We start from the raw sequence: 14,440 nt of genomic DNA, 5'->3' as shown, positions 1-14,440 counted from the left end.
CAGTCTCTTATGCTTTGGCTCTCTCCCACTCTAACCTCTTTTTTTTTGTTTTTTCCTTCCCCTCCCCCATGGGTTTCTGTTACATTTCTCAGGATCCACATAAGAGTGAAACCATATGGTATCTGTCTTTCTCTGTATGGCTTATTTCACTTAGCATCACACTCTCCAGTTCCATCCACGTTGCTACAAAAGGCCATATTTCTTTTTTTCTCATTGCCACATAGTATTCCATTGTGTATATAAACCACAATTTCTTTATCCATTCATCAGTTGATGGACATTTAGGCTCTTTCCATAATTTGGCTATTGTTGAGAGTGCTGCTATAAACACTGGGGTACAAGTGCCCCTATGCATCAGTACTCCTGTATCCCTTGGATAAATTCCTAGCAGTGCTATTGCTGGGTCATAGGGTAGGTCTATTTTTAATTTTCTGAGGAACCTCCACACTGCTTTCCAGAGCGGCTGCACCAATTTGCATTCCCACCAACAGTGCAAGAGGGTTCCTGTTTCTCCACATCCTCTCCAGCATCTATAGTCTCCTGATTTGTTCATTTTGGCCACTCTGACTGGCGTGAGGTGATATCTGAGTGTGGTTTTGATTTGTATTTCCCTGATAAGGAGCGACGTTGAACATCTTTTCATGTGCCTGTTGGCCATCCGGATGTCTTCTTTAGAGAAGTGTCTATTCATGTTTTCTGCCCATTTCTTCACTGGGTTATTTGTTTTTCGGGTGTGGAGTTTGATGAGCTCTTTATAGATTTTGGATACTAGCCCTTTGTCCGATGTGTCATTTGCAAATATCTTTTCCCATTCCGTTGGTTGCCTTTTAGTTTTGTTGGTTGTTTCCTTTGCTGTGCAGAAGCTTTTTATCTTCATAAGGTCCCAGTAATTCACTTTTGCTTTTAATTCCCTTGCCTTTGGGGATGTGCCGAGTAAGAGATTGCTACGGCTGAGGTCAGAGAGGTCTTTTCCTGCTTTCTCCTCTAAGGTTTTGATGGTTTCCTGTCTCACATTCAGGTCCTTTATCCATTTTGAGTTTATTTTTGTGAATGGTGTGAGAAAGTGGTCTAGTTTCAACCTTCTGCATGTTGCTGTCCAGTTCTCCCAGCACCATTTGTTAAAGAGACTGTCTTTTTTCCATTGGATGTTCTTTCCTGCTTTGTCAAAGATGAGTTGGCCATACGTTTGTGGGTCTAGTTCTGGGGTTTCTATTCTATTCCATTGGTCTATGTGTCTGTTTTTGTGCCAATACCATGCTGTCTTGATGATGACAGCTTTGTAGTAGAGGCTAAAGTCTGGGATTGTGATGCCTCCTGCTTTGGTCTTCTTCAAAATTACTTTGGCTATTCGGGGCCTTTTGTGGTTCCATATGAATTTTAGGATTGCTTGTTCTAGTTTCGAGAAGAATGCTGGTGCAATTTTGATTGGGATTGCATTGAATGTGTAGATAGCTTTGGGTAGTATTGACATTTTGACAATATTTATTCTTCCAATCCATGAGCAGGGAATGTCTTTCCATTTCTTTATATCTTCTTCAATTACCTGCATAAGCTTTCTATAGTTTTCAGCATACAGATCTTTTACATCTTTGGTTAGATTTATTCCTAGGTATTTTATGCTTCTTGGTGCAATTGTGAATGGGATCAGTTTCTTCATTTGTCTTTCTGTTGCTTCATTGTTAGTGTATAAGAATGCAACTGATTTCTGCACATTGATTTTGTATCCTGCAACTTTGCTGAATTCATGTATCAGTTCTAGCAGACTTTTGGTGGAGTCTATCGGATTTTCCATGTATAATATCATGTCATCTGCAAAAAGCGAAAGCTTGACTTCATCTTTGCCAATTTTGATGCCTTTGATTTCCTTTTGTTGTCTGATTGCTGATGCTAGAACTTCCAGCACTATATTAAACAACAGCGGTGACAGTGGGCATCCCTGTCGTGTTCCTGATCTCAGGGAAAAAGCTCTCAGTTTTTCCCCGTTGAGGATGATGTTAGCTGTGGGCTTTTCATAAATGGCTTTTATGATCTTTAAGTATGTTCCTTCTATCCCGACTTTCTCAAGGGTTTTTATTAAGGGTGCTGGATTTTGTCAAAGGCCTTTTCTGCATCGATTGACAGGATCATATGGTTCTTCTCTTTTTTTTTGTTAATGTGATGTATCACGTTGATCGATTTGCGAATGTTGAACCAGCCCTGCATCCCAGGAATGAATCCCACTTGATCATGGTGAATAATTCTTTTTATATGCTGTTGAATTCGATTTGCTAGTATCTTATTAAGAATTTTTGCATCCATATTCATCAGGGATATTGGCCTGTAGTTCTCTTTTTTTACTGGGTCTCTGTCTGGTTTAGGAATCAAAGTAATACTGGCTTCATAGAATGAGTCTGGAAGTTTTCCTTCCCTTTCTATTTCTTGGAATAGCTTGAGAAGGATAGGTATTATCTCTGCTTTAAATGTCTGGTAGAACTCCCCTGGGAAGCCATCTGGTCCTGGACTCTTATTTGTTGGGAGATTTTTGATAACCGATTCAATTTCTTCGCTGGTTATGGGTCTGTTCAAGCTTTCTATTTCCTCCTGATTGAGTTTTGGAAGAGTGTGGGTGTTTAGAAATTTGTCCATTTCTTCCAGGTTGTCCAATTTGCTGGCATATAATTTTTCATAGTATTCCCTGATAATTGTTTGTATCTCTGAGGGATTGGTTGTAATCATTCCATTTTCATTCATGATTTTATCTATTTGGGTCATCTCCCTTTTCTTTTTGAGAAGCCTGGCTAGAGGTTTGTCAATTTTGTTTATTTTTTCAAAAAACCAACTCTTGGTTTCGTTGATCTGCTCTACAGTTTTTTTAGATTCTATATTGTTTATTTCTGCTCTGATCTTTATTATTTCTCTTCTTCTGCTGGGTTTAGGCTGCCTTTGCTGTTCTGCTTCTATTTCCTTTAGGTGTCAAGCACAATTTATTGAATACTGTCCTCTTACAACTTGTTATAATATAATCTTCCATTGTCACATATAAAAGGATCTGTTTCCGGATTCTATGTTGTATTCATTGGACTACTGTCAATCCCTGTACCAGTATTATACTGTGTTAATTATTAAAGTTTTATATTAAGTTTTGGTGTCCAGGAGAATAAGCACCTCCAATTTTCCTTCTCTTCCTCTTTCTCCTCTTTTTCTTTCTTCACTGTCGTGGCTGTTCTTGGCCCTTTACACTTCCTATGAGTTTAAGGAAACAGCTTTTGAAGCTATGTGAGAGTCTTATTGACATTTTAATTGGAATTGTATTGAATATATAAATTAATTTGGGGAGAAATTTGCCATATTTTACTGTTGGAGGCTTTGGAAGGATTAAATAGGTAGCACTTTTATTTACCTAACATCTGAACAAATTGACAAATATGACAGTGGCAGATAGAGGGTGAAAATACTTTGCTTACCTTCGTGAGAAAGCCAAATGGGTATGCTAACAGATCCCAGAAATAAGCAATCATCATCACCTGGTAACAGGAAATGCTTGAGTGAATTCTTTCCACATAGGAGGAGAGCTTCTGCTGGAGGAACAGCAGGCATTCTCCTAGCAATAAATTCCTTCCCAAGACAGGAAAGACAAGAGCTAAACATGCCCAGTCTAATCTTCCCAGGTTTATCAATTAAGTTACCCTGCTACTCTTGGTGGAAGAGTGAGGGATTCAGAGAGCCCACTAGTGCCACATCACAGAGCTATTTCCACCAAGAAAGAAGTAATAATAAGAGTCTCCCCTAATATTTGTAGTATTTAGACTTCCCATTCATAAGCATGAATGTCCCTACATTTATTTTATGTTCTTCAATAAAATTTATAGTTTTCTCCTAAAAGTTTTAATCATCTATGGTTTGATTTATTCTGTTGTTTTAATAGCTACTTTGAACAATATCTTTTTACATTTTTCTAATTATTTGTGGCTGAAGTACAGCAATTCTGATTTTTGCATTGTTCTGATTTTTGCATGCTACTCTTTATCTAGGAACCTTGTTGAACTCTCTTTTTAGTTCTAATGGATTGTAAATTTTGTTGTATTTTCTCTGTAGACTATCATATTATCTACAGATAATGACTATTATTTCTTTCCAATCCTTACATTTTTTTAATTTTCTTTACTTAGTGTGTTGACTAGGACCTCTAGTACAGTGTTGAATGAAAGCATTGATAGTAGGTTATTGACTTCAAAAATGCTTCTAAATTGTTACTATTAAATATGAGTTTGTTGTACATTATGGGTAGATAATCTTCAACATTTTAAAGAAGCTCCTTTTTTTATTTATTCCTGAGAGAGACAGTACAAGTGGGGGAGGGGCAGTGAGAGAGGGAGAGAGAGAGAATCCTAAACAGGCTCCCCACCATTAGCGTGGAGCCCACGCTAGAGGGGAGCAGGGCTCCAACTCAGGAATCATGAGATGATGACCTGAGTCGAAACCAAGAGTCAGATGTTCAAACAACTGAGCCACCCAGGGGCCCCAAGGAAGCTCCTTTCTAATTGCAGTTTACTACCTGTTTTTATCATGAATGGTCATTGGATTTTGACTAATTGGCAATTCACTTTTTCTCTTTAATCTGTTAATATGTAAATTATATTAATAGACTCCAGTGTTAAACTGTCATTAATCCAGTGCTGAATACTATTTATTTGGTCATGTTTTATGCTTTGCTGGATTCGGTTTGCCAAGATTTCATGTAGTATATCTGTATTTATGGAAATAAGTAAAGTTATCCTATAATTATCTTCTTATGCTATTCTTTTAAATTCATCAAGGTTGTTCTTGCCTCATAAAATTAACTGGGAACTCTCTCTCTCTCTCTTGCTAGTCTATGAATTAGCATATATAGGAAAAATTCATTCATTTGAATCTGGGCTCAATATTTTTTGAAGTTAGGTTTTAAACTACTTATTCAAATTCTTTAATGGCTATAAATCTAGTAATGTTTTCTATTTCTTCAAAAGTCAGTATTGAGAAGTTATATTCTTCTATAAACTTGTAATTTTTTATAAATTTTAAATGTATTACTATATAATATTCTCCTGAATTTTAAAAATGTCCTCTATATTTATGTTTTGTCACCTTTTTTATACCTAAATTTGTTGATTTTTACTTTTTCTCTTTTATTCTTGGTAAGTCTTGCTTAAGACTTATTTTGTTTATCATATTAGTATCTCCAAAGAACCATGTTTTGGATTTATCAAGTGGTTTATTTGTTTTTTATTTCACTAAGTCCTACCCTTGTTTCCATCTTTCAGTTTCTTGGAATTTACTTTTTTAAACATTTTTAACATTATTATTAAAACTATTTTTAGCATAATACTGATTCTGTGGTTCAGCTTTTATTTGTTTTAAGTTTTTATTTTACTTCCAGTTAGTTAGCATACAGTGTTATAGTGGTTGCAGTTGTACAATGTAGTGATTCCACACTTAAATACATAACCTGATGCTCATTACAAGTGCACTTCTTAATCCCCATCCCCTATTTAACCCATTCCCCCACCCACCTCTCTTCTGGTAACCATCTGATTGTTCTCTATAGTTAAGAGTCTGTTTCTTGCTTTACTTCTCTCTCTTTTTACCCTTTGCTCATTTTTTTTTCTTAAATTCCACATATGAGTGAAATCATATGGTATTTGTCTTTCTCTGCCTGACTTATTTCACTTCACAGTATACTCTCTAGGTCCATCCATGTCATTTCAAATGGCAAGATTTCATCCTTTTTTATGGCTGAGTAATATTCCAGTGTGTGTGTGTGTGTGTGTGTGTGTGTGTGTGTGTGTGGTGTGACATCTTTATCCATTCATCAATTGATAAGTCAATTGATGGCTGTTTCCATAATTTGACTATTGTACATGATGCTGCTGCAAACATCAGGATGCATATATCCCTTTGAATTAGTGTTTCTGTATTCTTTAGGTAAATATCCAGTAGTGTGATTGCTGGATCATCAGGTACTTCTATTTTTAACTTTTTGAGGAACCTCCATACTGTTTTCCAGAGTGGCTGCATCAGTTTGCATTCCCAGCAACAGTGCAAGAGGGTTCCCCTTTCTCCACATCCTCACCAACATCTGTTGTTTCCTGTGTTGTTGATTTTAGCCACTATGACAGGTTTTGATTTGCATGTCCCTGATGATGAGTGATATTCAGCATCTTTTCATGTGCCTGTTGGCCATCTATATGTCTTCTCTGGAAAAATGTCTTTTGTGTCTTCTGCACATTTTAATTAGATTATTTTGTTTTGGGGTGTTGAGTTTTACACGTTCTCTATATATTTTGGATGCTAACCCTTTATTGGATATGTCATTTGCAAATATCTTCTCCCTTCATTAGGTTCTCTTTTAGCTTTATTGGTTGTTTCCTTTGCTGTGCAGAAGCTTTTCATTTTGGTGTAGTCCCATTAGTCTATTTTTGCTTTTGTTTCCTTTGCCTCAAGAGACATATCTAAAAAGAAGTTGCTATGGCCAATGTCAAATAAATTACTGCCCTGTGTTCTCTTCTAGGATTCTTATTGTTTCAGATCTCACATTTAAGTTTTTAATCCATTTTGAATTTATTTTTGTGTATGGTGTAAGAAAGTGGTCCAGTTCCATTCTTTTGCATGTAGCTGTCAAGTTTTCCCAAACCATTTGTTAAAAAGACTGTCTTTTTCCATGGGATATTCTTTCCTGCTTTGTTGTAGATTAATTAACCATATTATTGTGAGTTCATTTCTAGGTTTTCTGTTCTGTTCCATTGATCTGTCTATTTTTATGCTGATACCATACTGTTTTGATTAATACAGCTTTGTAATATAACTTGAAGTCCAAAATTGTGATCCCTCCAGCTTTGCTTTTATTTTTCAAGATTTCTTGAGCGTTTAAATGTCTTTTGCGGTTCCATACAAATTTTAGGATTGTTTGTTCTAGCTCTGTAAAAAAATGCTGTTGGTATTTTGATACGACTTGCATTAAAACATATATTGCTTTGGTTATTATAGACATTTTAACAAGACACAAAGAAGGGCACTATATAATAATAAAGGGGATAATCCAATAAGAAGATATAACAATTGTAAATATTTATGCATCCAACATGGAAGGACTCAATTACATAAAACAATTAATAACAAACATAAAGGGACTAGCTGATAATAATACAATAATAGTAGGGGACTTTAACATCCCAGTTACATCAATGGACATGATCATCTAAACAGAAAATCAACAAGGAAACAATGGTTTTGAATAATAACACACTGGACTTGATGAACTTAACAGATATATCCAGAACATTCCACCTTAAAACAGCAGAATACAGATTCTTTTCAAGTGCACCTGGAACATTCTCCAGAACAGATCACATATTAGGCCACAAAACAGGCTTCACCAAATTCAGGAAGATCAAAATTATACCATGCACCTTTTCTGACCACAACATTATGAAACTAGAAGTCAACCACAAGAAAAAAATCTGGATAGACCACAAATAAATAGAAGTTAAATAACATGCTACTAAACAATGAGTGGGTCAACCAGAAAATAAAAAAATAAATTTAAAAAATACATGGAAACAAATGAAAATGACACATAACAGTCCAAAATCTTTGGGATGCAGCAAAAGTGGTTCTAAGAGGGAAGTAGATAGCAACATAGGTCTACCTTAAGAAGCAAGAAAAAAGAATCTCAAATAAACAACTTAACCTTAAACTGAAGGAGCTACAAAAAGAACAACTAATGAAGCTCAAAGCCAGCAGAAGGAAGGAAAAAATAAAGTTTAGAATAAAAGATATAGAAACTAAAAAAATAATAGAACATATCGATGAAACCAGGAGGTAGTTCTTTGAAAAAAATTAATAAAATTGATAAACCTCTAGTCGGACTCATCAAAAAGAAAAAAGAAAGGACCCAAATAAATAAAGTCACAGATGAGAGAGGAGAAATGACAACAAACACCACAGAAATATAATTATAAGACAATATTATGAAAAATTGTATGCCAAGAAATTGGACAACCTAGAAGAAATGAATAAATTTCTAGAAACATATTAATTACCAAAAGTGAAACAGGAAGAAATAGAAAATTTGGACAGAACAATAACCAGCAAAGACATTGAATCAGTAATCAAAAAACTTCAACAAAAGTCCAGGATCAGATGGCTTCACAGGTGAATTCTACCAAACATTTAAAGAAGAGTTAGTACCCATTCTTCTCAAACTATTCCAAAAAATACAAAAGAAAAGAAAACTTCTAAATTTATTCTTTGAGGTTAGCATTACCCTGACCAGATATCAAAACCAGATAAAGACGCCAAACACAAAAAAGAACTACACTCCAATATCTCTGATAAACAGAGATAAACATAGATGCAAATATCCTCAACAAAGTACTAGCAAACCAAATCCAACAATACATTAGAAAAAATAATTCACCATCAAGTGAGATTCATTCCTGGGTTGCAAGGATGGTTCAATACTTGCAAATACATCACATTAATAAAAGAAAGGATAAGAACCATCTGATCATTTCAATAGATACAGAAAAAGTATTTGACAAAGTACATCCATTCATGATAAAAAACCCGACACAAAGTAGGTTTAGAGGTAACATTCCTCAATGTAATAAAGGCCATCTATGAAAAACCCACACCCAATATCATCCTCAATGGGGAAATACTGAGAGCTTTTCCTCTACGGTCAGGAACAAGACAGGAATGTCCACTTTCACCACTGTTATTTAACACAGTACTAGATTTCCTAGCCACAGCAATCAGATAACAAAAAGAAATGAGGAATCCAGATCAGCAAGGAAGAAGTAAAACTTTCACTATTTGCTGATGACATCATACTCCATATAGAAAACCTGAAAAACTCCACCAAAAAACTGCTAGAACTGTGAAATGAATTCAGGAAAGTTGCAGGGTACAAAATCAATATACAGAAATCTGTTGCATTTCTATACACCAATACTGAAGCAACACAAAAAGAAATTAAGGAATCTATCCCACTTAAAATTGCACCAAAAACAATAAGATGCCTAGGACTAAACCTAACCAAAGAGATGAAACACCTGTACTCTGAAAACTATAAAACACCGATGAAAGAAATTAAAGATGACACAATGAAATGAAAAAAAAAATCCCATGCTCACAGATCAGAAGAAAAAATATTGTTAAAAGGGAATTTACTTTAAAAAAAAAATTCTTAAGTAGGATGTCTAGTTCATTTTTAGGTTTCAAAACACTGCTTAGCAGCATATTAAAAGTTTTGATATGTAGTATTTTTCCTGTTCTTTATTTCTTAAAATCTAGTCTCCAAAAGATTTCTTCTTTATTCCATGAATGATTGAGAGGTGTGTGTGTGTGTGTGTGTGTGTGTGTGTGTGTGTGAATTTCAAACCTATGAAGTGTTTTTTGTTATCTCTTTGTCATTTATTTCTGTTACTGTGTTTTGGTCAGAGGAGACAGTCTATACATTCTTTGGTATTTATAAGACTTTCTTTCTGGCCTATAATGTGGTTCATTTTTTAAACCTCTATTATATATATACACTACATTAGAAAAAAATAGATTGTTGGCATGCCTGGGTGGTTCAGTCAGTTAAGTGTCCAACTCTTGTTTCAGCTCAGGTCTTGAGGGCGAGCCCTGCTTCGGGATCCACACTGGGCATGGAGCCTGCTTGAGATTCTCTCTCCTCCCTTTACCTTTCTCCTCCTCCCCCACTCACACACTTTCTCTCTCTCTCTCTCAAAAAAAAAATAATAATAATAATAAAATAGACTGTTTATTCATTCCCCTTTGATGAAAATCTGTCTCTTTTTGTCTCTTCTTCATGATCACAAGATGTGCTATATACTTTTTCTTTGCTGTCAGTCCCCCAAGAACACCCCCACATTCAGAGATTTGCTAAAAGAACTCAAGGGACTTAGCATATCATTGTACTCATGGCTAAAATTTATTAAATGACATAGTGAAGATTCACAGCCAGGTGATGAGGAAAAAAGACACAGGTGGAGTCTGGAGAATTGATAAGTAGGCTTCCTTATGCTCTTTCTCTCCCATGAGGGAGAGAAGGGTCACATAGTACATACTCTTCACCCAGCAACAAAAATGCAGCAACATGTGTTTATGTTTCTACCCAGGAAATTCCACTACACTTAGCATTCAAGAATTTTGTTGGAAGTTGGTCACATATGTACCCAATGCCCATCACATACCAAAACTCCAGACTCCCAGAAGGAAAGCAAGTTGACCATAAAGCATATCATTTGGGTAAGCAGTCTAGGCACAGTGAACTACCTTTAATCACTTAAGGAATGGTGGGAACACTTCCAAAATCCAAGTACCAAAAACTAGTCAAGAGCTATCCTTGCAAGCAGACCTTTCTAAAGATAACAGTTTCAGGCCTACTATGTTAACTCTTCCTATATACCTTCTTATGTACACATGCAAATATTTTTCAGAGTAGGCTGACAAACTATGAAGGGATGGATTATACAATCCAACAGATGTGTACTGAATTCAATTGGACAGTGCCTATGGGAAAATACCATATAAGTTTCAAAGTAATTACTCATAAATGAATTTTTATAGCATAATCCTATTCATGAGTTGAGATTGCCTGTAGTTAATGAACAATATTATATGCTCTAAAAAGAGACTACACGTCTAAATGGTAGTCTTGGTTACCAAAAAAGTTCTAATCTTCATTTAGTATAACAAGAAATTGAGAAATCTTTCAAAAAGGGAGCTCATATTTGTATCAGCTAACACTACAAATTAGCTATTATCTGTCATTTTTGGTGCCCAGGTTAAATTTCTTTCTCTATAAAGGTTAATCTTTGAAATAAAAGTTTTTTTAAGAAATACATTGTTATTTTTAACTTTATTCAGATTTGCAGAAAAACACTACATCGCCACATGCTCATATTTCGGCTGCCTAACTTACAGATGTTAGACGGAATTCCTGTGAATTCAGATGATAGGGCAAAAGCTGAATTTCAATTCTCTGAACTACAAGCAAAGAAAACTTCGGTAATACTTCTATTATTTATACTTTTCCTTTTAAAATAGATCATTATTAACAAATTAAAACCAATTTACTGGGTAAATCTGGGCTATGATGTTCTGGTAGACTATTTTAGTATCTATTTTAGTGATTACTATCAAAAGCATCTTGATCTGGTGAATAGAGCATATACATACATGCAAATTCCAGGGAAGCTCCTTTTTCTAATAATGTAGTTTGATATAAAGAAAATTATTTAAAATCTTGGGGTGCCTGGATGGCTCAGTTGGTTAAGCGCCCAACTCTTGATTTTGGCTCAGGTCATGATCTCACGGTTTGTGACTTTAAGCCCACGTCGGACTTTGTGCTGCCAGCAAGAAGCCTGCTTCAGATCCTCTGTCTCCCTCTCTCTCTGCCCCTCCCTGCTTTCTCTCTCAAAAATAAATAAATATTAAAAATAAAATAAAATCTGTGTACCTCTTGCTCAATATGTGAGATAATGCTAGAAGGTAAGAAACTATAACATATCACTTCTATAAACAGAAACTAACAAACTCTTTCAGTTTAGCAGATAGGAAGGGAAGGAAGGAATTCTGACCTCAACACTCTGGACTATGTAGTTCATCTAACAAGGGAGATGTGTGCTTCTTTCTTGTCGGCCAGAATAATTGTGCCTTTTACCCATGAACGCTAAAAAGGTATCTGACCATGACATGAAAGAGTTTAGAGAGAGAAGCCACAAAGCATACCATTAGGAAATTCTGTCCTTGGCCACCAGGATTCTTCATGACCATCCTCCAAAGACTAAACTTAACCCGGAAAAGCTATAGTTTTTGAACAAAGAAGTAACCTTATTAGAGCTGTGCCTTTGCAAGATTTGAGAAAGAAGAGGCTGGAAGCAGGGAAACCAGTTAAGAGGCTTTTAGAGATTATGAAGACCTAGACTAGGGTGGGGCAGTTAAGAAGGTAAATGAACCTCTAAAGTAAGTGAAAGCCAGAGAGCAAGGACATCAGTCAGTTAACAAATAACACTTTTGAAACTCATATTGAAAAGAAAAGATTACCATAGATGCTTTTACTTAATCAATGGATTACCCAGCACTCTCCATCCCTTCTGTAAAATAAATCGATTCCCAGAGCACACTGGAAGTTTGATACTAGAAGGCTCTTCTCCAGCCCACTTCTGCCTTCAGCAGATTTACATATTTATCAAGAGCTGGCTGTTTTGTCAAAAACGTATATGTCAGTTCTTTTATCTTAAAAAGCCAGATATGCTATAAATGCAAATTCTAAATTACTATTTGTATATTTCTGTGATAACCAAAATAGGGTACTTTGGAAAATCTGGATAAAGATCAATCACACACACACACACACACAAATAGTGTCAAATAGGTTAGGAGGAAAATCTTGTAAAAAATGGGAGAAAATTATAGAAATTCAAACACAATATGTGGGAAAATTATTTTAAAAATTCTTGTGTTCAAATTTTCTCCACATGTCTTTAAATTCTTACTACTTTAAAGAAACCAAAACTGGAAGTTGTAGGCAAAACATTAAGGATAGCTTTATCTAAGAACAATGAGATAAAATACCAATCAAGGGACTCTTACAGAAAAGGCCTTAGCCATCACAAGATTCATGAGCGCATGTACATTTATGTTTTATGACTAAAAAATAGGGGTGCCTGGGTGGCTTAGTCAGTTAAGCATCTGACTCTTGATTTCAGCTCAGGTCATGATCTCATGGTTTGTGAATTCAAACCCTGCATCAGGCTTTGTGCTGATGGTGGAGAGGCTGTTTGGGATTCTATCTCCCTCTCTCTCTGTCCCTCCCCTGCTTGCTCTCTCTCTCTCTCTCTCTCTCTCAAAATAAATAAAATTAACTTAAAAAATTTTTTTAAATAAATCTAAAAAATAAACATGAATTATATATACAATTCTTAGTTATTCCCTGATTTTTTTCATCAACCTTGACATTTTTTGGTTAACCAAGGAGCTTCTATTATAGGTCAAAGTAGTCACAGAGACCTGCAAGACTTAAAGTTGTACAATGTTAATAAATATTATCTACATTAGGCAAAGGAAGTGGTTCATTTGTAGGTTATGTCTATAAAAATTATTCTAAAAATTATGCTTTTTGAAAAAAAAAATCTTAGCTACTAATTTGTATGACTTAACTAAGAAAGAGCACCATCTAATGTGATCTACTGAAATTACTGTCACAGGTCCTAGTCTTTCAAAAGAGAGCAAATAAGCAAATAAAATTTAGGTCAGTGATCTAAGGCTCCTTTCCCCTCTCTATTTTATATTCCTGGAGCAAGTCATTTCTTACTTCCAGAAGTGGAAAACTAAAGGAAACTTGAGTTTCCCACTGCTGCTGTAATAAATTACTCAAATTTAGTGGCTTGAAACAACACAAATTTATTATCTTATAATTCTAGAGGTCAGAAGTCCAAAAACTGGTCTTACAGGGCTAAACACAGGCAGTTAGTCCTATATTTCTTCTGGAGCTCAAGGAGAGAATTTGTTCTTTGCCTTTTCAAACTTCTGGAAGTTATCTGCATTCCTTGGCTCATGGTCCTCTTCCAGCAATAGCATCACTTCCACTTCTGATTCCATCCGTACATCTTCTGTCTCTGACCCTCCTGACTCCCTCCTTCTTATAAGGACTCTTGTGATTGTACTGAGACCACCTAGATAATCAAAGATCATTTCCTCACCTCAAAATCCAATGTAATTATGTCTGCAAAGTCCCTTTTGTCATGTAAGGTAATATATTCACAGGTTTTGGAAATTCAGTGTGGACATCTTTGTTTTTTGGGGGGGCACTATTCTGCCTCCCATACCACATATGTGAGGGCTCCAGGTGAGAGAACTATAAAGACTGTCACATTAAAATTTATAAATTGTATTTTAAGGTAATGTTGGCTAATTTGAAAAATTACATATAAATTCACCAAATTACATATAAAGAAATCACTTAGAGAAACTTTAAAGATCCTAATTTCCATATATATTTTTTATTAGTTTCATGTAGCAGAAAAAATACACAAACTCAAATTTTAGTCGATAAGTATTTTACTAAAGGACTTGCTTCTTGGTTATTCTTTTCTATTTCTCATATAGTGAATTCAGATTTTTCCCATTACTATATATGATATGATAATATGCCTTGAGTGAATCTAGACATGTATTCTTGCCATTTGAATCAGTGCCATATAAAAAAACTTAATTATTTTTCCACTTATTCTATATGTAAGCATTTTATTAAAAATTATTTTTTGATTTGTCTATACATGGTTAACAAAATAAGGGGGATATCCAAAGTCTTTATTTTAGAGAAATCCTTTTTTAGATCTTTAAAATTTTATAATGTTTATTTTTGAGAGAGAGACAGCACACACACACACACACACACACACACACACGT

The 14,440-nt window shown here is 35.1% G+C and overlaps 1 protein-coding gene across 7 annotated transcripts in view; it reads left to right on the top strand.

Moving 5' to 3' along the window:
- Positions 1-14,440, top strand: part of LRRC9 (leucine rich repeat containing 9) — a 141,077-nt gene that overhangs the window by 115,212 nt on the left and 11,425 nt on the right. For 6 of the 7 annotated variants that reach the window (XM_049611501.1, XM_049611503.1, XM_049611502.1 and 3 more), the window contains one exon: positions 10,894-11,034. In XM_049611501.1, coding sequence (XP_049467458.1) covers positions 10,894-11,034 — 141 coding nt within the window. Of the gene's footprint in view, positions 1-10,142; positions 10,273-10,893; positions 11,035-14,440 lie in introns of those variants that run through there. The other variant, XM_049611504.1, reaches the window with a different exon arrangement.

Source organism: Panthera uncia, assembly GCF_023721935.1.
Source record: "Panthera uncia isolate 11264 chromosome B3 unlocalized genomic scaffold, Puncia_PCG_1.0 HiC_scaffold_1, whole genome shotgun sequence".
NCBI lineage: Eukaryota > Metazoa > Chordata > Mammalia > Carnivora > Felidae > Panthera > Panthera uncia.
The sequence above is the reverse complement of the archived record's forward strand: the minus strand, read 5'-3'. Positions and strand labels throughout refer to the sequence as shown.